This window comes from Ursus americanus, chromosome X (assembly GCF_024610735.1).
Source record: "Ursus americanus isolate L20-20 chromosome X, mUrsAme1.1.p, whole genome shotgun sequence".
NCBI classification, from domain to species: Eukaryota; Metazoa; Chordata; class Mammalia; order Carnivora; family Ursidae; genus Ursus; species Ursus americanus.
In genome coordinates this window covers 112,659,240-112,685,665 of record NC_142164.1, presented here as the reverse complement: position 1 = coordinate 112,685,665, position 26,426 = coordinate 112,659,240, and the positions used below count along the sequence as shown (strand labels likewise).

Below are 26,426 nucleotides of genomic sequence, written 5' to 3'. Positions count from 1 at the left end.
TATTTCCACTTTAGGTAAACTTTTAAAGATAACTATTATTTCGTGCTCTCTCTCGCGGGAACGCAGCTGAGGACACAAGGAGTAGCCAACCCCAAGAAAAACTATGATTTAGCGAGAGGACAGGCAGACAGGGAGAGAAGGTGAGGGCTGGCCGTACCGCGGCCTCGAGGCCCCGCCTCCCCGGGCCCCAGGCCCAGGCTCCGCCTCCCCGGGCCCCGCCCCGGCCCGCCGCCATGTTGTTCCCTTGGTGCTGGACGTGAGTAGCTGGAGTTGGACCCGGGCAGAGCTACTACGGTCTCCTGTCCGCGGGTCCCCGACCTTCTCTCCTCGTTGCACCCGAACGGGCCAGCCGGGACCTCCCCGGGCGTCCTCTGTGTGGCCACGAGGTGAGTGGAGCGCGGACGCCCCTCGGGGCCGGGCGGGGGCCGCCGGGAGTGCCAGCGTGGGGCGCGCCAGCGTCAGGGTCTCAGGGGGGCGCGTGGGCCCCGAGTGCGGCCTGGCGCTCGGGCAGCTGGGGCGGGGGCTGCGCGGGGCCGCGGGGCAGTCGTCCCGCTCCGGACGGGGGACGGCTTGTTGCCTCCTCTCTCCTACTGACTGACGCAGGAGAAAAGACGAGTTCCCACACCCACACAACCCGAGGAGAGGGACGCACAGCCAAACATGCGGGGACACATGGAGAGACGCCCAAACATCTGGAAGACACACGGGACACGTGCAAACACCCGGGGAAAGAGAGATCCATAAACACCTGGGACGCACACACACCCAAACGCCTGGGGAGAGCGACACGTACGCACGTTCTTGGGGAGGGGGGGGTGGGAGAGGTACACACACAACCCCCCGGGAAACACACACACAGAAATACACCCAGTCCCCCGGGGACACACAGATACAGCAGCCTTTCCCCCAAACATTCGGGGACACACACACATCCAGACACCCCACCCCACCGAAACCAAACCGTACCCCTGAATGATTAACGTAGAGGAAGCAAAGGCGCTTACACGCTTTGATTTTGGCGACCTCTGACATGCTGCCTGGGTGAACTTTTGCTCGTGTGTTAATGACCACTCAGTTAAGGAGTTTGGAATGTAAAGCCAGTTCTAGGAGCTGGCGGCGGTTTGGGGCGTTATCTGATTGAGACTGGCTAAGGTTTCAGAATCGTGTTGCTTTCTTCCAACTTAGTATGTCAGGAGGTAAGATGAGAATTTAAAGTGCTGACCAAATAGTTGTGGAGTTATTAGTTGTCTTTTTGTTGTTGTTTTTCCTTTTAAGTGATGATACATCTCGTGACCACGGTTCTTTTGAGGAATGACTTTTCTGCTAGTTTCCAAAATGTCATGTGATCAGTCTTTTTATAAGATTTCAGCAACCTGATAAAATCAATAGAATTTGATTGCTTTTTTAAAATTACGGAAAATTTTTTACATGTTTGTCTTTCTTTTTCTGATACTGTTGTAATGGAAAACCCCTAAGTTGCCTGTAATCTCAAAAAGTGTTGCGTGGAGCAAAACTGTAGAGATGAAGGAAACCCAGAACTGTTCAGTCAGTTTTTTTCAGCCTTTTAGGAAGGCTGTGCTTAGTTTCTCTTTCAGGAGCTAATGTCGAAATTATCATCACTCCTCGTCCATAACTCTCAGTATCTTATTTAGATCCCCAAATCTAAGACAAAGGTGTGATCCGGATGCTTTTAGTATTTTTGTGTAGGCATTGTAGTAAATTCCCCTTGCTTATGCTAAAAAGTTTCTGGTTTGGTGACTTATTTTGAAGAGTTTTCTGATTTGGGAATATTTTTGGTTTATCATTTGTGAGGTTAGAGTAGAGCAACGAAAACTAAAGAGAACAACTTCATTGGCTTTGACCCTCTTGGAGGTTGGGGAAATACGTTAATGCTCTTCCTCTTTTCCATCCTCTTGAGTCTTTTTGTCTCTTTCTACCCCTACCACACCTTCCATGGAGATTACAGTACTCTGGAGGCCTGAAGCTAAGTTCCTTTGGTTCTAGAAGTTAATTTTTTAGCCTCCCCTCATTTCTTACCATTTCTTGGGCAGTCACTGTGGCACTGGATGTTATGTGCATATAAATCCTGTTCATACATCATTTCATTTAATTCTCACAGCAGTTCTCTGTGTTAGCTCCATGTTACTCGTAAGGAATTTGCTGGGGGCATAGGAAGGTTAGGTCTGTTTCCCAGGTCACACAAGTAGGAAAGAGGGTAGAGCCAGGATTCAAGGCAAGCCTTTGTGAGGTTTTGTTTTGTTTTAAAATTTTTTTTTTTAAGATTTTATTTATTTATTTGACAGAGACAGCCAGCGAGAGAGGGAACACAGGCAGGGGGAGTGGGAGAGGAAGAAGCAGGCTCATAGCAGAGGAGCCTGATGGGCTCGATCCCAGAGCACCGGGATCACGCCCTGAGCCGAAGGCAGACGCTTGACAACTGAGCCACCCAGGCGCCCCTGTTTTTAAATTTTTAAATGTATTTATTTGAGAGAGAGTGAGAGCGAGAGAGATAGATCGTAGAGGGAGAGGGAGAAACAGACTCACCGCTGAGCAGGGAGCCTGATGTGGGGCTCGATCCCAGGACCCCGAGATCACGACCTGAGCAAAAGGCAGACGCTTAACCAACTGAGCCACCCACTTGCCCCCTTTTGTGAGTTTAGAGCGGTAGTTCTCACCCTGGGGACATTTGACGATGCCTGCAGGCGATTTTGGGTCTCACCTGAGAGGGAGTGCTGCTGGCTGGCATCTAGTGGGTAGAGACCGTGGATGCTGCCCAGCATCCTGCAGCGCACGGCACAGTCTCCACAACAAACAGTTGTGTGGCCCAGAACGTCACTAGTGCCAGGGTTGAGAAACTCTGCTTTACAGCACTCTGTGGAGCTCCGGGGCTCATCGTAGGTGTTCAAATGCAATGTCATTTTCCTATTTAGGATACCTCCTGATCGTTTTAAGAAAGAGCAGTGGGGGAAATTTGAGAACTTGAAGAGATTTCCCTTGACCAAGAGGCATCTTTTTTTTTTTTTAGATTTTTTTTTTTTAAGATTTTATTTATTTGACTGAGAGAGAGACAGCCAGCGAGAGAGGGAACACAAGCAGGGGAGTGGGAGAGGAAGAAGCAGGCTCCCAGCGGAGCAGGAAACGGGATGCGGGGCTGGATCCCAAGACCCTGGGATCAGGCCCTGAGCCGAAGGCAGACGCTTAACTACTGAGCCACCCAGGCGCCCCTAAGAGGCATATTCATTAATTTGAAAGACTAAGGAGTAAGCAAACAATTTCTGATAACAGAATCTTTTTTTTTTTAAGATTTATTTATTTATTGTAGACAGTGCATGTACACCAGCAGGGGAAGGGACAGAAGGAGAGAGAGAGAAAATCCTCAGGCAAACTCCCCACTGAGTGGGAGCCCCATGCAGGGCTCAATCCCAGAACCCTGAGATGATGACCAGAGCCGAAATCAAGAGTCAGACATGCAGATAACTGACTGAGCCACCCAAGTGCCCCCAGAATCTTTTTTTTTTTTAAGATTTTTTTTTTTTTTAAAGATTTTATTTATTTATTCGACAGAGATAGAGACAGCCAGCGAGAGAGGGAACACAAGCAGGGGGAGTGGGAGAGGAAGAAGCAGGCTCACAGCGGAGGAGCCTGACGTGGGGCTGGAGCCTGACGTGGGGCTCGATCCCACAACGATGGGATCACGCCCTGAGCCGAAGGCAGACGCTTAACCGCTGTGCCACCCAGGCGCCCCAATATTCTTTCATTTTAGAGAGAGCATGCAAGCAGGGGAAGGGCAGAGGGGGGAGAGAATCCCAAGCGGACTCTGCGCTGAGCACAGAACCGGCCACCAGGCTTGATCCCACAACTGTGAGATGATGACCTGAGCTGAAACCAAGAGTCGCGTGCTCAATTGACTGAGCCACTCAGGTGCCCCCAGAATCTTGTTTTTTAAAGGCAAAAGTGTCAAAAAGAATTTGAGAGCCATTCAGAGCTGTTGAAATAGACTTAGGGGTTTGGTTTCTGTATTATTCTGTATTATTCCAGTTGTCAGTAGACACTGGGCAGTCTTTTGGGCACTGATACGAAGGTGCTGGTGATATGAAGGGCAATAGGGAGTAGCCAGCTCTGCGAAGCTTACAGTCTAATCATAATCATAAGCAGATTCTGACTCTGTCCTAGAACAAAATTTATTGCTTGGGCTACTCAGGGTCAGGGGCTAGGTGGCATTAAGAAACAGAATAGCTGTACACCTGCACACAGGGACCTGTAGGACATTTACTGTGGGTGGACTTAAGTGAAATGGGGAACAGTTGATGTGTTTCTTTTTTTTCTTTTAAGATTTTATTTATTTGATAGAGATTGCAAGTAGGCAGAGCGGCAGGCAGAGGGAGAGGGAGAAGCAGACTCCCCCTGAGCAGGGAGCCCGATGCGGGACTCCATCCCAGGGTCCTGACCTGAACTGAAGGCAGACCCTTAACCAGCAGAGCCACCCAGGTGCCTCTGATGTGTTTCTGATAGCTTTTTAGGTTGACCACATCTGAAGATTTATAAAAATCAAATCAAGAAGTCATTCTTGTTGAGCATAAGATTCTTCCTTACGTTTAGCCTCAGTACAGTAGTTATGCATGCATTTTATCATGGAAATCAAATAAATGACGAAATTTTTAAGAATGACTTTTGCATCATTTTCTTTTCTTTCTGTTGTTTTCCAGCCATTTTCACCATACCTGTCTAAGACTAGGCCCTTCAGTATATGTACTGCTTCATTGCGGTGGTGGATGTAACTATTAGGCAAACTTTGGGGGTAAGGGATTGATAGGAGGAGTCAGAAAGGTTTGGTTATCTTTTTAGGAATCATTGCGAAAGTGTTATTCATGCAGCCGAGACGGCATCTTTTGTGGTAGCTTTGCTTTTGACTCGTGCTGATGGACAGCATGTTCTTGGTTAATTATAGATTTCTCTGTTTCTTATCAGGAGTTATCTCCTGTGGGGTAAAGGGGATGCTAAATTGTACCCCTAAAAATGATTGCTATCATATGGGATCTAGCCAAGGGATATATGTGTTCTTTCCTGATTGGAGGGGTTTCATTCTGGGAAGGGTCAAGAGGAATTGGTGCAGGAAGAACATGCATTGGCCTCAGAGGAGTCTTGCTCAATCTATAGTTGGCCTACTGCTCTGGCCAAGTTAGGTCACCACATTTCTTTCTTTGTAAAATGAGATGGTTGTACTTTACAATCTCTATGAGATTATATGACACCAAGTCGAGACATCATATTATTGGCTTTCAAGTAGTTCCGCTCCAGGCAACATGCTGGTTAAGCAGCAGGAGGAAATAAGCCAAATAGAAGTGTGCTTGTGTGTTTGAGAAACGAGTCTCACTTGAAAGCTAGCTAGGTAATAAATTTGTTAGTCAAAACCAAGGACTAGAAAATAGGGCTTGTGACTAAGTAGGTCATCAACAGAGAACATTTATTAAGGATTTGGCGGGGGGAAATTAACTCATAGAATGCCTCAGGGAGTTGGGAAAGCTGTGTGCAGAGGCACATTCTGGATACCTGAGAGAGGAGGACTGGGGGACCCGGGTGTGTAAGCAGGTGGAGGATGCCTGGCCTCTCCTTGTGTTGGGGGAGGGAGACTGGAGGTAGTCCCAGGCTTGTGCTTCTCAGGGAGCCTGGGGTGCCTATGCTTGTTAGATACCTTGGAGGAGAAATCTCTGTTTTGCAGAGTGAATCTTGATATTATACGTATTGTGAAAGTTGAGCTCTAGGTATTTCCACATTCTGTATTCTTCCATTACTTTTTGTTAATTTTTGACCAGGGTGGATACAGGGTTTAGAATGCCGTTGCTTATCACGTACGCGGAGAACAGAAGTAAATGAGTGCAGGTAAGCGGACAGCTAGCTGCATCGGCACGGGGTGGGGAAAGACGGTTGTGTACTTTGAGAGAAATACAGAAATGAAGCAGGCCATCGAGACTTTACATTCTGCCCTCACTGAACCCAGTTCACTTCATGGTGGGGAGTCTGGACACAGACTCCACTTCTGTCCAAGGCCTGATGCCTTACAAATCTATGCTATTGTTTGATAGGGGACTGAGAAGCAGTAGGGAACAGCTTGATATATTCATTCCATGGCCACATTCATTATCCAATTGTGAAGGCTAGCAGAGCAGTGTAAACATGCAAACTGAACTGTTAGTTCAATGTAAACTGAACTATTTTAATTCCAAGTTTTTGTGAATTGGATTAGGTTTTTGGGTACAGAGGCCAAGGTAGTTTTCATACTAGTGGTTGCGTTGTCAGTGTTAGAGAAGCCTGAAAAAAGGCTTACAGATTTCTCTCTAGAACTTGCTATGTAGAACACTTAGAGGAGTGTTTGTTTGTTTATTTATTTATTTGGATTTTTTTTGGGTTTTTTTGAGAGCGAGCGAGCATGAGCAGGGCAGAGGGGCAGAGGAAGAAGGAGCAGACTCCTCGCTGAGCAGGGAGCCCAATGTGGGACTCAATCCCAGGATCCTGGGATCTTGACCTGAGCCGAAGGCAGATGCTTAACCGATGGAGCCACCCAGGTGCCCTTAGAGGAGTGTTTATAAATGATTTAACAAGTTCAAAAGAGTTAGAACTCACTGGGCTATGGTATGTAGCTAGGCACTTGCTGTAGTCTGTGCAGTTTCTTGCTTGTGTACTTAATCAGCAGTGATTAGATAAACATACCTGAAAATACATACACGGCTTAGTTGGAAGGCAGAACAGAACAACAGAAGAACTGCTTGAGGACCACACATTGGTCAATGCATAACATTGTCTGGAATGAGTTCCAGTATTTTTTTTCGTAAGACTTTATTTATTTATTTATTTATTTATTTGAGAGAGAGAGAGAGCGAGCGAGGGTGCACAGAGGGAGAGGGAGAAGCAGACTCCCCACTGAGCAGAGAGCCGGATGTGTGGCTCTGTCCCAGGATCCTGAGATCATGACCAGAGCTGAAGGCAGACGCATGACCGACTGAGCTGCCCAGGCACCCTGAGTTCCAGTAATCTTAAGTAAAATTTCATAAATAGTTGTGTTGGAGCAAACAGCTGCTACCCTCATATCCTGTTCCACATTAATATTTGTGTAGTACTTGATTTTTTATCACACCAGCCCTGGAAAACCCAGCTTTGCAAAGATCACAATGTCATGGAAAGGAATGTGGTACAGTCTCATGTTGAAGCCATGAACTCCCTTGAGCGCCAGCTTGCATGGTGTCTTACAGACATCTGCTACCTCTGTGGCTCCCTCAGAAATTTAAAAGCCTGCCCCGCCTCTGTTGCCTAGGCACACTGACCCTTGATCCTCTCTCCCTTGTTGTCCATAGGGTTTCATCCCCATTTTCTGCTGTACACACTTCTTCAGGGAGTAGATTTGCCGGTGGAGAAAGGGGCTTCTAAGTGCAGAGGGGGTGGTCATGGGGTCTGTGGCCTTTCAGGAGAAACCCTTGTACTTTCAGCCTGGCCAGCCTGTCTCAAGAAGTGTCTAGAAGTGTCGGTGTTCCTCTTCAGATCTGCCCTGGGAATCAGCTTTCTCATTGTTAGCTGCTTCTCCCCGAGTTAGCCTTCCTTGTCTCTTCCTTTTGTCATTACTAGAACATTTGCTTTCCATCTCAATTACATTGCTGTCTCTCATCTACAGTTGTTCCCTCTTCTTGTCCTTTTGGGGTTTGTATATTTTTTGGACTTTTTTTGTCTTGGTGGGAGTGAAGGTAACACTGCGGATCTGCCCTGTTTAATTAGATCAGGGAAGTTAATCTATGTGAACTTGCGTTTATTGATATGTAAGACGCAGGGTGATAATGTGCCAACTTGGCAGGTGTTTTGAAGGTACCTAGTAGATATTCAGTAAACAGTGGTGGCTAATCTTATTATTACAGTCATAGCATTTGTTATTGGAGCAGACAAGACAATGGCAATAGGTAGGGAAGGAAGTAGACATATTCTTGTGTGGGTGAATGAAATGAATAGACAGAAGAGATTTTGGAAATGGGGAAAATAATTAGCTTGGTTTTATATATGTTGAATTTGAATTGCCATCAGGGTATCTCATGAACATTGGAAAAGGGCTTGGAATTCTTGTCCCAAAGACGGGGAGGGTCGAGGTCGACTTTATGAATCACTGGCTTTTATATCCCAGGAGGATGTAGCTTAGGAAGAGGTAAGGGCTTCAGCCTTGTAATAGACCTACTTTAAGAGCTTATTAGAAGAGGGACTTATGTAAATTGCAGAAAGCTAAGAGGAGTTTTTTTTTTTAAGATTTTATTTATTTATTTGAGAGTGAGCGAGCTAGTGCACAAGTAGGGGGAGCAGCAGGCAGAGGGAGAGGGAGAAGTAGACTCCCCGCTGAACAGGGAGCCCAGTGCAGGGCCGGACCCCAGGACCCTGGGATCATGACCTGAGTGGAAGGCAGCCGCGAAACTAACTGAGCCACTCAGGTGCCCCAGCTAAGGGGAGTTTTATGGACCATTAAATAGAAAGCATTTTCAAGGTCACTGCCCGGCTGTTTAGACCTAATAGAGACGGTAATGGTGGCTGAGTCCCAGGTCACACTTGAAAGTCCCACCTATGCCTCCAGCTAGAGGTGTGATACTTAATAAGAACCTTTCCCAGTTGGGCCTCCATTCCCTTATTTGTTTAAGAAAAATGTGTGGAGTACCCTTTGAGTTTTTATCTCATGTACATCCAGACAAATGGCTACATCTGAGAGAATTCACTGTACGAGGTGGTCAACCTTGGAGGTGTTTTCTGGAAGCAAACACAGCGTAAGAGAAGCACTTTTCTCTGTATTTGCTTTAGGGCTGTGTGTCCCTTAGGGCATTTAGGTGAGGACTGAGGAGAAGCCCCTGGATTGACTTTCAGGAGCTCTCTGGTGACTATTGCTGACACTCAGGGGGGTTGAGAAGTTGGGAGCCCGTGTGCAGTGAGCAGAGTAGAGGGTTGATCAGGGATAGAGGTGAAATAGGTCGTGATGGCAGAGTAAGTTTGGGCTTGGGAAGCTTTTTGTAAGCAAAGTTAGCTCCAGTACCTTGGTTGGGGCAAACTGGGGCATCGTTGATGGAGAAGTGGGATGAAGTGAACTTTCCTGTAAGCCAGCTGCAGTGCTCGTCTGTGTCTTCTCATTTTGACTTGGTAACAACTTCCCCGCAGAATGGGCTCCTCTAATCCAGTTAAGTCCTATATGCTAGACATATAGCTGTCCTCTTGAAATACATCTTGGGAAATCCCCACTCCTCTTACTTAATTTCTTAACAGCCAAGAAGTTCTACTTTGCTGTGGCTTCCTGTCTTATGGGTCGTGTTTTTGTACTATTCCCTGGGTTTTTATGGACGTTCTCCAGCCCTTATACTTTTCTGCTCCAAATTAAAGACACCTGGTTTCTTATCTGACTTGAGGAGTCAGAATCAGTGTTCCCTTAAGTTACAGCAGATCGGGGCGCCTGGGTGGCTCAGTGGTTAAGCGTCTGCCTTCGACTCAGTTGGTGATCCCGGCGTCCTGGGATGGAGCCTGCTTCTCCCTCTCCAATTCCCCCTGCTTGTGTTCCTTCTCTTGCTGTCTCTGTCAAATAAATAAATAAAATCTTTAAAAAAAAAAGTTACAGCAGATCATTGTAGATCATATTTAATTTGTGTTTTGCTGCTTTAATGCATTTTTCTAACATGTGTATTTAAATTCATTTCTTTCACAATGTGGTCGTCTTCCTGAAACCTAGCTGGAATTTCCAATATTCCTATCTTGTGACCTTTATCCATTTCTTTGTCTTTGAATTGTGTCCCTCACAGTGCAACCTTAAAAAACTATATGAAGTATCTTAAACAATCTTAAACTAAAAAGAACTCTTTTCTTTATTGTTAAGCAATTTAAGTGTCTGTCACAGGTAAATGTCTTACTGTAGGTAGATTTTATGGGTGTTCTTTTAAGGACCTCATTCAGCAGAACAGAGAACAAAACATTATCCTCACTTCTAGGATTAGCAGTTTCCTAGGAGTAAGTCTGTTCCCTGAACTGTCACAGTTCATGGTCAAAATGTAATACTAATAAAGTCTCACAGGTGAGGGAGAGAATGGGGAAATGGTGATGCCAAGTAAAGATGAAAGTCTGGAGGGTGTTACGAGTTACACAAATGGATCACGCATCATATACAAATGATGTAGGGGCACCTGGTTGGGTAGAGCAGGCAACTCTTGATCTTGGGGTTGTGAGTTTGAGCCCCATTTTGGGGGCAGAGTTTACCTTAAAAAAAATTTATACACACACACACACGATGTGGACACGTATTGATCATTATAGATCCTTTTACGAATCAGATGAAACGCTTTGTACTTTTTCCGGAGAAAAGCTGAAGCATACGCTTCCATCTATACATTCATCCTTATTTCACGTGCCATTCTAAGAGGTGCATTTTCCCCCTGCAGCTCCTTCATGGACTCCCCAATTAAGCACACTCTATACCCATACCGTCCAATACTCATGTAGCAATTTAAATTTAAACTAATTAAAATTAAATAAAATTAAAAGTTCAGTTCCTCAGATCAGTCACATTTCAAGTGGTCAAAGCCATGTGTGCTTAACGACTACCATACTAGATAGTACGGGAATAGAGTATTTCTATCGTCGCAGAAGGCTCTGGCTGATCATGGTGCTCTGTATTTTCAGGACGGTTTAAGAAGACTTAGTTCCCTAACCTCTCTTTTCCCTCCACTCTCTCCACCACTGTTAATGATTAGTTCGTATACCTAACTACAGAGGTGCCTTGTTTTAAGCAAAATTGTGAGTATATATTTCTTAAAAGTTTAATTAGGTGACTTATCTTCAAAAAAGAGTACTTATTGGGTCCCCTGGGTGGCTCAGTCAGTTAAGCTTGGTTTTGGCTCAGGTCATGGTCTCAGGGTCGTGAGATCAAGCCCTGCATCAGGCTCCATGCTCAGCACAGAGTCTGCTTGAGATTTTTCCCCCTCCCCTTCTGCTCCCCCCCACCCGACTTGTGCTCTCTCTCTCTCGCTCTCTCTTTCTAAAATAAACAAAATCTTTAAAAAAGTATGTATTGAAATGAGTTCTTTAAATAGGGTGTTCTGCTCTGGCATTGTGATAGTGTAGTCTGGTTCATAGTTTTTCCCTTCTCTTGCTATCTCTGTGGGGTAATGTTCAGTGGTCGACTAGATGATTTATTTCATCTGGCAAGTTGTACCTCCAAAAAAAAGGTGTGCTTCCAGGTTGGTCTCTTCCTATGGTATTTTGCTTAAGTCTTCACTGTTTGTGTGTGTGTGTGCGTGTGTGCGTGCGTGTACCTCTTGCTGTAGAAATAAAGTACCCATTAGACTTAGTGACTTCCTTGACTTCTTGCTCATGCATTTTAGCACGACAACCAAGAAGACTGGAACTAATTAGGCTGTTAAGTGAGATACACTGATACTAAGATTCAAGGAATGGATCCAGCTCTAAGCGAAAATAGAAATAATTCAGAGATTATCCGTGCTTTTGTTTCCTTGGTTAGTTTCTTTGAGCCTCAGAATAAGTGGTATGCCTCTAAACTAGGACATTCGGGGTAAATGCAAAAGGAATGCGTGATTTTGAGAAAAAAAAAAAAGAAAAGAATCTGTTCCTAAATTTAAACCAAGAGTGATAAATTCAATTTAAGTGTTTAGAAGTAAGAACTAGTCAAGGGGTTACCGAGTATGGGTTTCAAATCTGAATTTTTTTTTTTAAGATTTTATTTACTTATTTCAGAGGGAACATGAGAAGGGGGAGCTGTAGAGGGAGAGGGAGAAGCAGACTCCCCGCTGAGCAAGGAGCCTGACACAGGGCCCCATCCCAGGACCCTGGGATCATGACCTGAGCCAAAGGCAGACACTTAACAGATTGAGCCACCCAGGTGCCCCATCAAATCTGAAATTTTGAGGAGAGCAGTTTACAGACCCAGCCTGCTCTCCCTTTGGCAGCTTATTAGAGGAATGTTGTCATTTTTAATGTTCAGCAGCTCCCTGTTGGAGCCAGTAGTACTTATTTTAAAGTGGTATTTTCATTAGACTTGCAAGAAAGAACCAATTTTTTGTCCCTTCCCACACATTTTAATAGACTTCAAAAATAGAATGGGGGAAGAACTGATTGAATAGAGAAAGAATTGTAAGCCCGGAAAGTACAAATAGAAAAATAAGAATAGAATAACGACAATAAAGGAGGAAGTTATTTACTCTTTGTTCTCAATTTTGCATTTATTTGATACCTCACCATATGTAAAGTTTTGTGCAAGATGTTGCAGAACCAAAAAAGGACAAATGAATGGATAGAATTAGGTGTGGTGAGTCCCTCCCAGGGAGTTGACATTGTAATTAGGAAAGAGATGCATACCCAGTTTACAGTGGTTAGAGCACAAGTGAGTGAGAGCTATTATCAGGTGGAAATGATGATGAGAGCAAAGAAAAGAGGAAGATTAGGTTTCTGGGGGAGGCCATGGCAAGCTTCTTGGATGAGGTGATCTGAACTAGGCCTTTGAATGACTAGGATTTTCCTAGCTGTCTAGGTGCTGGGAGGGAACTCCCAGTCCAAGATAAGGGCCTGAACGAACTGGGCTGTAAATTCCTGTGATAGGTGTGGGGACGGCGCGTTGTAGTGATATAATTGTGACAGGTTTGTAAGTGAGGTCGGGTGGCCCTTTGAATGCCCTGCTCAAAAACTTTATATAATGAAAATAATGAAGAAATAAGTGGGGTTAGTCATCTGTTAAGAATGGAAGCAGTTGGATCTATAAACAATAAAAAATGTCTGCCTTTAATCCCTACAAACATTCCTATTAGAGTTTTATATTTTCTCTGCTTGGATCTGACTCCCTCACGGTTTACTGTAGTATAATGGCTTTGGGAAACCAGCAAGGGGTTAGGAAAAGCCAGAGAAAAGGGTAATGCTAATACACTATCCATAAACAACTGATAGTTAAGATAAAAGTACACGATAGAAAAGTTGGAAAAATAGTGTTGTAAAAAGGAAAGGGTTGACAAACAGTGCTTTTTGTCTTCAGTTTTGAGGTATCTGCTGAAAACATATTTCATTTTCTTTCCTGCCGGTGACCTACTTACCCATTTTCCCATTCAGATTAGTATGTACTGTATACAACATGTGTTGGTGCCAGCAAACGTATTGTAATCCTAAGGTATCCATTGTGTGTGTAACAGGTTTATTTATTCAAAAGGACATTGATGTCATTCGTAGCTTTGTATAAATCTAACTTCAGGGTCTTCTTGACAATCCTTAGGCCATATACATATTTGCGTGAGTGTGTGCCTCTATAAATATACACCTGTATTCTTTAGATATAACTCACATACCATAAGATTCACCCTGTTGATGTATACAATTCAGTGGTTTTTAGTATATTTACAAAGTTGTGCGACCATCGCCCACTATCTAATTCCAGAATATTTTCATCACAACCGCCCCCCCCCCAAAAGAAAAGAATCCCTGTATCCATTATCAGTCCCTCCCCATTTACCTTTCCCCACCCATTTCCTAGTACCAAGAATCTACTTTCTATTATGGGTTTGCCTATTCTGAACATCACATATAAATGGGAGGCCACATACAATATTATTAACGATTCAGTTGATGGACATTTGAGTGGTTTCCACTTTTTGGCTATTATAAATAATGCTGCTATGAACATTCACGTACAAGTTTTTGTGTGGAGTATGTTTTCATTTCTCTTAGGTATATACCTACGAGAGGAATTGCTGGGTCATATGGAAAGTTTATGTTTAATGTTTTAAGGAACCGCCAGGCTGTTTTCCACTATCATTGCACCGTTGTACATTCCCATTAGCAGTGCGTGAGGGTTACAGTTTCTCCATATCTTCAACACTTGTTTATTGTCTGTCTTTTTTGATTCTAGCCATCCTAGTGGTATCTCACTGTAGTTTTGATTTACGTTTCCCTACTGGCTAATGATGTTGACCATTTATGCCCATTTTTAAATCAGGATAATTGTTTGTTTGTTTGTTTTTAAGATTTATTGATTTAGGGTGCCTGGGTGGCTCAGTCGGTTGGCTGACTGCTTTCGGCTCAGGTCATGGTCTTTGGGTCCTGGGATTGGGCCCTGCCTTGGGCTCTCTGCTCCGAGGGGAGCCTGCTTCTCCCTCTGCCCCTCCCCCTGCTCAGGCTCTCTCTGTCTCTCTCAAATAAATAAAATCTTAAAAAAAAAAAGATTTATTTAGGGACACTTGGGTGGCTTAGTCAACTTAGTTAAGCGCCTGCCTTTGGCTCAGTAGTCAACGTAGTTAAGCGCCTGCCTTTGGCTCAGGTCATGATCTCAGGGTCCTGGGATTGAGCCCTTGCTGATTGAGCTCAGCAAGGAGTCTGCTGCTCCCTGTCCCTCTGCCCTGCCCCTCCCCTCGCTTGTGCTCTCTTTCTCTCGCGTGCGCTTGTGCGCTCGCTTGCTCTCTCTCTCAAATAAATAAAGTCTTTTTAAGAAAGATTAAAAAAAAACTCTTTAAAAAAGACCATTTAAGAAGACTTTATTTATTTGAGAGTGGGAAGGGCAGAGGGAGAGGGAGAGAATCTCAAGCAGACTCCACACTGAGCTTGGAGCCTGACCTGGGTCTCAGTCTCACGATCCCGAGATCATGACCTGAGCCGAAACCAAGAGTCTGACTCTCAAGTGACTGAGCCACCCAGGTGCCCCTCTTACAGACTTTAATATAAACCCGTAAGGTTTTATATGGTGTGATCGTGGTATGCATGCTGTTTTATCACTCAGCAACAGTATATTTCCACAGTCCCACCTCTCCATGTTTCCTCAGGAAGTGCAAAACATCCCCAATTAGGCATTTAGGGCATTTGCATTTGCCCTACTGTTTACATTTTTGCAAAGTTTCTTTTCTTTTTTTTTCTTTTTGAGGTGATTGTAGAATAGTATGGGGATGTATTTTTTGCTATAGTTTAGAAAATTGATAACTCGGGGGAAAGTATGGGCATTTTTATAATGGTATAATGTGTTTCCATGAAACTGAATCTTTTTAGAGAGCATGCTTTTTTTTTTTTTTTTAAACATTTTATTTTGTTTTTCTAAGTAATCTCCACACCCAACATGGGGCTCGAACTCAACAACCCTGAGATCAGGAGTTGCATCCTCCACTGACTGAGCCGGCCAGTTGCCCCGAGCATGTTTCATTTTTATTAGACATAGTAGGCATGCCAATTTCATTATTATTACCTCTGCACTTAGAGGCATGTTCAGGGTGCGATAGGAATGTGGGGGAAGGGACTTTAGTGGGAGATGAGGTCTAGCTGCATCTGTCTATGGGGGTGAGCAGGAGTTCGCCAGGGTAGCAAGAGGAAAGGATCAAAGGGAGGTGAAGTATAAAAAAAGCCACAGAGTAAGCATCTTACTGCAGGATCACCTACAAGGCAGAAAAGCCAGCATTTGCAGTCCCAAAGCCAGCTGATGTCATTGGTAGTTGAAAGGGATCACAAGGGCATCCACTGAAGCTCTACCCGAAGCCTTGCTCTTTCCCTCACCTCAGCCACTTACCTTTCTGGACTCCACATCTGATCAGGGTGCCCGCTGCTGAAGCTATTTCAGTGCCCTCATCCTGTCAAGGGTGTAGGCGGAAATCCTTCCCACGTGTCTCTGGCCCTGCCTGTTTTCAGGGCCACTCCCTCCAGTCCCCTGTGTATGGCACTCTCCTCCCTCTCTGGGTTCCGGGTGCTCAGGCCTACCTTGGGCTCATCCTCTGCCAGGCTGCCTTTGCCACTTCCTGGCTCCGGCTCCCTCTGCTTTTCTCGGGGTTTTCTCCTCCTCCTATTGCTGAGCTTCCTGCTACTGAGCTTAGCCTGTGATCAGACCCACTTACCTGGGTCAAATCCCCCTACAGTGGAATCAGACCTTGGTGAGGCTGCTCTCTATGGACAGCATGCAGCTAAAATAATCTTTGAGACATTGCTTTGGAAGAGCCCACCCTGGAGCCTGCTGGGTAGTCTCTCATTAACACAGCTCAGTTTCCCTCTGGCCTTGGAAGTTACCACCTTTTTAACTGAGCAGCGGGTGAAGTAGCTGGCTGAGTTACAGGGCCGTAGTGTATGAAAATTAAGTCCCCCTGATGTCTGGAATCACATGTGGCTCCATGAAATACTCACATGTGGGGCCTGGGTCTGACTGGGAGAGCCGCAGGTTTGCACACTGCATCTCTCACTCACCGAGGGAGATGCTGGGCAGAATCCCCTGCACTATTTAAGTTGTTTGATTTCTGGTTCAGTATGAACAGTTGCACACTCTATCAAGTGCCTTTCATTTGTAGGTCTTGCCATAGTTGTAGCACACACGGGTTTGTGTGCAGATTGTCCCTTTGCCCAGCTACAAGCTGCACATGGCAGGAGCTGGGTGGGTGTGGCCGCATCCACAGTGTCTGGCACACAGGAGGCTTCGCTAAGTGCTTGTAACTGCTTTGCCACCCACTCCATGGAACACTAGGCTTCTGGGGAGATGCTTCAGAGTTCTGCCAACATTTGATTCACATTTCATTTAAAACGTGTTTAGAGGTGCCTGGGTGGCTCAGTCAGTTAAGCATCCAACTCTTGATTTTGGTTCACGTCATGATCTCAGGGTTGTGAGATGGAGCCCCACATCAGGCTCCATGCTCAGCATGGAGTCTGCTTGTCCCTCCCCTTCGGCTGCATGCCTGCTCCCTCTGTCTCTCTCTGTCTCTGTCTCTCTGTCTCTGTCTCTCTCTCTCTCTCTGTGTAAAATAAATAAATAGAATCTTAAAAAAAAAAAGTCGTAGGCACAGTTAGATGTGCTTTATTTATAGTACATGTCAGTGGATTGACCACTACTGGTTCTGTCAGGTTACCTTGCTCTTGTGCAGTTCTTGAAATAAAGCCAGCAGTTGACGCTTAGCATTGCAGCTGCTTATTTTCACCTGCCTGCAGCAGGTAACAGGAAAACCCTCAGAAATCAGTGCAAAGGCAGTGGAGCCTAATATGTTAAGTGGCAGGCTTTGGATAGTTGGCTGCCTTGAGATCTCCCTCTCTCCATCTCTTCCTAGCTGTGTGACCTCAAGCAAGGTAGTAGACCTCTCTGAGTCAGGGTCCTCATCTGTAGTGTAGGGATAGGGAGACACTTGAGAGGAGTGGATGTAGTGAAGCAGAGTAAAGGGCTTACAGGCCTTAGTGTTCACTGTTCAGCTGTTGTTACTGTTGCTATTTCATCTTTAACCCCAAATGTCAAAATTTTGAAGAGTCTCATTTATTTGTTGATTGAATTTATAAGTTAAGAGCTGCTGTATGTACGTTTCACAAAAATACCTTTGCTTAAAAAAGGTGTGTGTCAGGGGTAAAACCTTTGGTTTAGACTAAGAGAGGCTAGTGCTTTAGCCCAGCTTCCCGCATAATCTGTCACTCAGAAACCTTCACATTGAATTTGATCTCTAGGGCTAGGCTTCCTCAAGTCTGCCTGCATAATCCTCTTCTCTGTTCTGCCCAGGACTCGTACTGAAATTTGACTTAAGAAATGGTCATGAAAGAAACCTTTCCTTAAAACTACCAGTTAAGACTTCTTCATGCGTTCATTGCACAGAAACTTCCTGCACTCCTATAATGAGCTTTTACCTATTGTCCATGACCGAGTGAATCTTCCCAATGGCCCTAGGAGGTAGGATGTCAGGTAGCTTGCCCAGGGGTGTGTGCTCTTGGCCTTTGGCACCAAGAACCCTTCTCCTTTCTGATAGTGGGCAGCTATTAAGTCACAAAGTTTTCACCTTTGCCTTGCCTGCCCAGAAGCTTTACAACACAGTGCTACCTTAGCCTTTGCCCAGCTTTTCCTTTGTTGCGTTGGTGTTCCTCCCTCTTGTGACTCTTCTTTTTTCTTGTTTGTGTTAGCTTTATTTAATTCTTTGGAATAGGATTATTCTAAACCACTCAAAATTTGGGCAAATTTAGAAGAATGAGTGACATATTTTACATTAAAAAAATTTTTTTAAAGATTTTATTTATTTATTAGACAGCCAGCGAGAGAGGGAACACAAGCAGGGAGAGTGGGAGAGGAAGAAGCAGGCTCCCAGTGGAGGAGCCTGATGGGCTCGACCCCAGGACCCCGGGATCACGCCCCAAGTCAAAGGCAGACGCTTAACGACTGAGTCACCCAGGTGCCCCATTTTAAAAAAAATTTTATTTGAGAGCAAGAGAGAGGGTGAGAGAGCACAAGCAGGGGGAGCAGGCTCCCCGCTGAGCAGGGACCTCCCCCCCCAACACGGGGCTCAATCCCAGGACCTGAGATCATGACCTGATCCAAAGGCAGACGCTTAACCAACTGCGCCACCCAGGTGCCCCCGTATTTTTCATTTTTGTCCTAAAAAAATTTTACAGTTGTCTGAGTATGAAACTTAGAAAAGAAGGGTGGGCAGGCAAAAAACTTCTTGAAAAAAACAATGATTAAAGTGTAGTATTGGGGGGCACCTGGGTGGCACAGCGGTTAAGCGTCTGCCTTCGGCTCAGGGCGTGATCCCGGCGTTATGGGATCGAGCCCCACATCAGGCTCTTCCGCTATGAGCCTGCTTCTTCCTCTCCCACTCCCCCTGCTTGTGTTCCCTCTCTCGCTGGCTGTCTCTATCTCTGTCAAATAAATAAATAAAATCTTAAAAAAAAAAAATAAAGTGTAGTATTGGGGGGCACCTGGGTTGCTCCATCGGTTAAGCATCTGCCTTCAGCTCAGGTCATGATCCCGGGGTCCTGGGATTGAGTCCCGCATCACGCTCCCTGCTCAGTGGGGAGCCTGCTGCTCCCTCTGCCTGCCGCTCCCCTTGCTTGTGCACTTGCACGTGCGCATGCGTGCTCTCTCTGACAAATAAATAAAAATCTTTACAAAAAAATGTAGTATTTGATTCTAGGATTTTGGGGGGGGGGCTGAGAAAGGTCATGGACTGCTTTCAGGTGTGGTTTTCCTTTTATTTTTATTTTTTCTGGTTTCCCTTTTAAATTAGAATCTAGGTGCTAATAGAAGTTGTATTTATTCACATTTTAATTTTTATTTTTACCCTTAAAACTATGAAAACAAAAGTACATTGCTAAGGTGAGCTTTCTAATTTTTTCTTTGCAGATAATGATGCTACTTGAACCGAACAATTAAGGTAACATTTATGACCTATGTAATATGCTTTTCTTATTCAGGATTCTTTATCAAATTTAGCTGAATTGTTCAAGTCATGTTTTAACCTTGGTGAGGATTATTATTATTGCCCGTGGGCAATCATTCTGAACTGTGGAGTATAAAAGACTTCACATTATATTTTAAGGTAAGTTCTGAAAATAGCATAACAGGATGCCTTTATTCATTCGTCTTACACTGAAGTTTCAAAGGGTTTTACTGTTTTAAGAAAAGAAAAAGGGAGTTTTTTTAATGTCTCTAAGCCAGTTACGGTTATGTTCATGTATAAATTGCCTGAAGCTAGCTTTTGTTGGATTTAGTGGGAAATAAGATGGTTTATATAATTATTTCTATCACCATGTATGTTTATGTACAATTCTACAGTAAGAATCAGAGAAGCGTTTGTCCTGGTGCATGGGTCTAGCATACCCCAGATTTGTTTAATCAGAATAATGGCACCAAGAATCCCACATTATTATAGAAAGAGAAAAGAACTGTGTCAAAGTGTCCTGATAAAATTATAAATGACAAATCAAGGAATGTCTAAGACTTAATTTGGTAGATATATGCAACCAGTCACCTGGGTAGAGGTTATTAATAATCTGGCTTATAATTTGATGTGAAGATCCTAACAATTCAGTGCTGTGCAATAAAGCTTTGTGTCTGGTAAGGTAGTTAGAGACTTAAATACTGGGCTAAATGGTGTACTAGAATCATGCACATCTTTTACATCCTTATAACACGGAATGGAACTTTGGGGTTCATGTATCTTGAAAATTTTGTGAAGGGAACAACCTTGGAAAGGGGGCTTCTGGGGAAGGTTCCTGGTGTCGGTGATGACCATGCTGAGTGGTTCTGAGGGCCCAGCAGTTAGGTGAAGTAGGGTAGGATCACCAAAGGAGAAAGCAGCATGTGCCAGGGCCAAGGCAAGGGAGAGCGTGGGAGCTAAGCAAGTGGAATTGAATTTCAGTTCCATCGGACTATGCATTTCCAAATGACTGAAGCTGAAAATGGGGAGCAGGGCTAGGTGTCTTGTCTTAGAAGTTGGACTTAGATCTGAATCTCTGGAGAACCACTGGAGTGTTAAGGATAGGGCCTTAGACCAATGCTTCTTCCCCATGTCATAATAGCTGGTATGCATTTTTGGTTTTGTTTTTCCTTTTTGCTATAAATTGAAATTGTTTAAGCAAGATTGCAAAGTTAAACAAAGGAACAGATTTATCAGGTTGTTACCTATGTCAGGAAATGAAGAGGTTTGGGATTGTTTCAGTTTCCTCTTTGACATGAATTTAGTTTGGGCATTGAGCAGAGCAATTCACTAAAGTGAAAGAAGTCTGCAAGAGGTAAGTACTTTGATTGCCTCATAGTTTTGTTGGCCAATTTAAATTGTATCAGTTATAGTAGTAATTACTATAGTAGTAATTTAAAAGGGTCAATAAGAGTTGCGGACAAGTTCTACAGGTTTTACCAGAATAGGGTATCATGTAGTTGGAAATGCAGAATTCTTACACATTACAGGAAGTATTTAATTCCATTATACTGGGTCACATTTGCATATAACCAGGAGATAGCCAGACAATGTTCCCTGCACTGAATTTCCAAATCCGTCCTAGTCAATGTAACAGTTATTGTTCATGTCTTCATTACCTTCCCATTGATGGATTCACAATATATCCACTTTCATGTTAAAGTTAATTACCATTTTTGCTCTAGAACTGTGCTGGCCACTACAGCTATTGCCTCTTTAAGTGTGACTATTCAAATTAGTTATGATTAAATAAAATTTAAAATTCAGTTCCTCTTTCCCTCGAGCTACATGTCAGATGCTCAGTAGTCACATGTGGCTAGTGGCTGCCATATTGGACAGTGCAGATGGAGGACATTTCCATCATTACAGAAAATTTTGTTAGTGCTACTCCAAAGGTTGTCTCCTTTTACAAATTTTAATGTACTTAAAAGCCATGTAGTAGTGAAATATTTACAGATTAAATGATATAATTTGATTCAGAATAACTGTGGAGAATGGAGAGTTAATAGAAGAAACAGAATTTGCCATAAGTTGATAATTGGTGAAGCTAGGTTTGGAATCCATGGGGGTTTCATTATATATATTCTCTTATTCAGAAATTTTGTGTATGTTTGAAATTTTCCATAACAAAGAATAAAAACAGAAGCCTTAAATAGGAACAGTGCTCCTGTCGGCACTTAAAAGTAGCCATCTGGGGACACCTGGGTGGCTCAGTCGGTTAAGCATCTCCCTTAGGCTCGGGTCATGACCTGGGATCGAGTCCCGCATTGGGCTCCCTGCCCAGCAAGGAGCCTGCTTCTCCCTAAGCCTGCCGCTGCCCGCTTGTACTCTCGCGCTCTCTCTCCCCCTCTTGCGCTCTCTCTCACTCTCTCTGGTAAATAAGTAAATAAATAAAATCTCAAAAAAAAAAAAAAGTAGCCATCTGTAAATGGGCACCTGAAATTTTACCCTACACAGGCCGGTGCCTATGGTGTAGGGAAATGTTTATTCTTGCCCCAGGGCTTCCCCAAAAGGGTACTTAGAGTACTGCATTTTTTTTTTAAGGTTTTATTTATTTATTTGATAGCATAAGCAGGGGGTAGGGGCAGAAGGAGAGGGAGAAGCAGGTTCGCTGGTGAGCGGGGAGCCTGATGTGGGGCTCAATCCCAGAACCCTGAGATAATGACCTGAGCCGAAGGCAGATGCCTAACCAACTGAGCCACCCAGGCGCCCACATTTTTAAGGTTTATCTCATTCCCTCTGGAAGCATACAAGTGACAGCCCAGGTTCATATTTATTAAGAGTTGGAACTGCCCGAATGAGTCTTGTGGGCAGAATGTGCTAGATTATGGTATTCTGTTAAAAAATTCCATTGCTGCTGACATTAATTTTAGCCAAGTCCAAGTAGTGTTCCTAATGAAGAGAATGGAGTCCATTTATTCAGTCATTGGCTTATTTTTGTTCACAGCCGGATCAGTCAGCTTCGTCTCTGGTTTCCTGGTTACCAGCTCCTATGGTGATAGCGTTGGAAGAGAGAAAGGGGAGGTCATTGAGAAAACCCTTGGCACAAGACGAAAACCATCAGTAAAACTGTCACTGTGCCACCAAAGGGCTGTTTCAAGTTGTTACACACACCTCCCTACTTTGGTCTCCTACTGCATCTCTAACAAATGGTGGTAGGGCTTATTGTGGGTAGAGGGGAATGGTTGAGAGCAAGGTCTTTGCGGTGAGACTTGGCTTTGAGTGCCTGCCTCAGTCAGCTGTGACGAAAGAGTGAGCCCTCACTGGCTGTATTAGGGAGCAAGAGTAGGCTTGCGTCTGGTACATGGTTGAGTCTCAGGGTATGGCAGCTCTTGCTATTAGGTATTTTCTGTACAGAAAGGAATGGGGACTCTGTTTTTTTTGCCCTTACTTACGTACTGATATTCGTAGAATCATGTAGAGAAGTGTAGAGGTCTAAAGGAATGTAATGGTACCTTTTTATTTTACAGGGTTCTAAGTCAAAGTCTTGAGATTAATAATGGCAGGAAAATCTTCGCTTTTTAAAGTAATTCTCCTTGGAGATGGTGGAGTTGGGAAGAGCTCTCTAATGAACAGATATGTGACCAATAAGTTTGATACCCAGCTCTTCCATACAATAGGTGTGGAATTTTTAAATAAAGATTTGGAGGTGGATGGACATTTTGTTACCATGCAGATTTGGGACACAGCCGGTCAAGAGCGATTCAGAAGCCTGAGGACGCCGTTTTACAGAGGTTCTGACTGTTGCCTGCTCACTTTTAGTGTTGATGATTCTCAGAGCTTCCAGAACTTGAGTAACTGGAAGAAAGAATTCATATATTACGCAGATGTGAAAGAGCCCGAAAGCTTTCCTTTCGTGATTTTGGGCAACAAGATTGACATAAGTGAACGTCAGGTGTCTACAGAAGAAGCCCAAGCCTGGTGCAGGGACAACGGCGACTATCCTTACTTTGAAACAAGTGCAAAAGATGCCACAAATGTCGCAGCGGCCTTTGAGGAAGCAGTTCGAAGAGTGCTTGCTACTGAGGATAGGTCAGATCACCTGATTCAGACAGACACAGTCAGTCTGCACCGAAAGCCCAAGCCTAGCTCATCTTGCTGTTGATCGTTAGAGAGGTTGCCTATGCGATCTAACCAACTTACACACATACACAAAAAAGACACAGGGTGGAGAAGAGAATTAGCATTTGCAGCAATGCATCATCTACTCATAAAATTAAACTAACCACATTGCTGCTTTGTTAGTGGGTGGGAGAAGGGACACATCCACTCGTGGAAGAATCAATTTACTCAGTAGTGGCACCTTACATTTATAAATTGTAATGGTTGTCTAATAACGTTTAATTTAAATATGTACGTTACAGAGCTAATAAATGAGATGATCAGTACTTTAATTATAGTTAAAACGAAACACTTGAATATTCTGGAAGTTATTGTTTGTTTTTCCTGGGAAAATGGAGAACTACTTTTTATATGTGTATATTTTTATGTAATTAGCATTCAGTTCCTGGTTGAGGGAAAAAAATTCCCTAAAGCAATAATGTTAAATAATAAAGATTAAAACCTAATGCATTTGCTTGCTGCGATTTGATTTCTTTTTCATTCTCTTTAAGTGTTCACATTTTTCATTCTCCATATCAGAATTGCTCTCACTAGTAATCACTCATTCGTGTGCCACATGTCAGTCCCCCCACCCCCAAAACAGAAGCCAACTTTATTACTCTTGGACGAAATACTAAGGATTGTACTTTGTGTGAGGGTAAATGACATCTTCGTTCAGTCACATATGTAATGCCTTCTCATTGAACACTGTTTAGTGATTTGCCGTCAAGGAGATTTCGATGAAGTGAATTGTAGTTTTTCTCAGGTAAAGTTCATAGGCTCTACATTTGTGCCTGTCCCATCCTACAGAGGCCGACCAACCCACTGTGGGTTTTCAGGACATGCCTTGCTCATTGGGAGCCACCAAACAAGAATAGCAGTGTCAGTAAGTTCAGCTTTTTAAAGTCTGATCTAACAGAACACACAGTTTGGCTCTAGGCATAACATTTTAACATTTTGAATTTGAGGAAATTAAATCTCTTCATATTCTCAGGTTAGAGACAGTTGCTCTTTTTATTATTTATAATCAATCCCCCCTCCCAAAACTGTAATCCTCCATCAAAAAAACAAAGTAGGAATCCATTGACAAATTGGTGTATATTATATATTCTTCCTTTTGTTTTTTCTCTGGCGGATTTGCCTTTTTTTTTTTCCAATCAAAAGTGTCCCCATTGTTTTGTGACTTGCTGTTTCCTCTTAATATATGTGGACATACTTCCATTATAGCATATCTACCTCATTTATCAGCTGTACGGATGTTTACCAATTTATTCAAACAGTTCTCTAGTGACAGACATCCAGCAGCAATATCTGAAAAGTGCCAGTTTCCCACACCTTGTTCAGCAGTGGGTATTAGGAGTAAATTTTTTGTTCATTTTTTGAATAGATGAGTCACGTTTCAAAATCATAAGACTTAGGAGACAGGTATCTATACCCTTGCCACCCAGTTCCTGTCCGTGGAGGCAGCATGTGTCAGTTTCTTGAGTATCAAGCTAGATATTTAGTATATAAGGGAAGCATATTGTATCAGTTTGCTAGGGCTGCCATAACGAAATGTAGACTGGGCGGCTTCAACAATGGGAATTTTTCTCACAGTTCTGGGGCTGTATGTCCAAGATCAAGGTGTTGGTAGGTTTAGTTTCTCCTAAGGTCTCTCCGTGGCTTGCAGATGACCCTTCCTCTGTGTGCAGCACCCCCCCCCCCCATGCCACCATGTGTCTCTGTCTAAATTTCCTCCTCTTATAAGGACACCAGTCAGATTGGATTAGGGCCCACCCTAGTGGGCTTGGTTTGACTTAATCACCTCTTTAAAGGCCCTGTCTCCAAATACAGTCACATTCTGAGGGACTGGGGGCTATGTCTGCAACATATGAATTTTGGGGGGACGCAGTTCAGCCCATAATACATATGTATGTGTGTAGGTGTTTACATAATGTGTAATTTTGATTCTTGTATACATTTAATACTTTGCTGTTTTTTAAAAAACTTCTAAGCGGCTTTTCAGTAACCTTTTTTCAGCTAAATAGTCAAGAGGTCTAGAGCTGGGAAGCAAAAAATGGTCAAGGGAACACATCTTCATGTGTGTCAAGACAGGCTGGGGCAAAAGGAAAGTAATCCAGTTTAACACCGTGACTCAGAGGAATCCAGTGACCAGGGCTAGCTGACCAAGCACAGTACTGAAACGTGACCACTAAGGAGGAACAAAACCTGGCAGTAGCTTCGGACTTCAACGAACTGATGGGAAAAGCTCTTCAATAAGCAACGAAAGGTAGCTGCAGATCTGACTCTTTGTTTTTAGGAAGTAAAAGGTCTTTTGATTGGCTGGTGTTACCTAAACAAAGATGACAAATACTGAAAAAACAAGAGTTGGGGAAGAAAGCAGTTGGCGCCAGAGGCAGCCAGGGTCGGTGGAAGTAGCTGCAGAGCCCCCAGAAGCCAGCGGAAGGGAGGAACGGTCGGTCTGCATGCCCCCCCCACCCCCCGGTCTGGGGAGGAGAGGCCCCAATGTTCAGTGCCCGTGCTCGCCACACGGCGTCGGGCCAGCTCTGTGACAACGTGTGCTTCTGTGGTCTACTCACATAAAGCCTTTGAGACAGTTCAGTGCTAAGAAAAGGGCAAATGACGGAACTTGGAGAACAGACAGAAGTACGTTTGCAGCTTGTGTAGCAAGTACAATGTGCAGTGTGGAAGATGGCTAAGTACAATTCCATCAGTGGGGTAATGTCCTCATCACCTTGTGAAAAATTCCCTAGTGGAAGTGAAAACATCCTAGATGTCCCTTAAGGGAAAACCTTGAGTTTTACATTTCTGTAAAATGTGTAAGCTTTCCTTTTAGTATCATGACACCGTGGACACCAGTGGCTTGTGGGGCAGTGAAGTAGAAAAGTGGACCTGTGTACTGTCTGTGGATTCTGAGAAGCCACCACTCGACTGGCAACCAGAAAGGGGTGACATGAATGAAAAGTGAAAGAACACGGGTATAGTATGGGCAGAGCAGAAAGAAATCCACTCTCTGCATACATGGAAAACGTGGGCACCAGTGAAGCATCTAGGAAACGAAAGAGGACAGTAACAGAACTGTGCATTTTCTTTGGGTCCCTTTGGGTGCGCTAACATAGATTAGCACTGACGTAGTGCTGACACACA

The 26,426-nt window shown here is 44.0% G+C and overlaps 1 protein-coding gene across 1 annotated transcript; it reads left to right on the top strand.

Annotated features, from left to right (window-relative positions):
- The first annotated feature begins 207 nt into the window (after positions 1-207).
- On the top strand, positions 208-23,746 carry RAB9A (RAB9A, member RAS oncogene family). The gene is made up of 3 exons (XM_045800683.2): positions 208-386; positions 19,103-19,133; positions 22,649-23,746. Exon 3 carries the CDS (start codon positions 22,678-22,680, stop codon positions 23,281-23,283), a length of 606 nt encoding a protein of 201 aa, XP_045656639.1. The 5' UTR covers positions 208-386; positions 19,103-19,133; positions 22,649-22,677; the 3' UTR covers positions 23,284-23,746.
- The last annotated feature ends 2,680 nt before the right edge of the window (positions 23,747-26,426 follow it).

What these genes read in the sequence shown, in the direction of transcription:
- RAB9A (XM_045800683.2), top strand. Translation starts at nt 22,678, where the DNA reads ATGGCAGGAAAATCTTCGCTTTTTAAAGTAATTCTCCTTGGAGATGGT.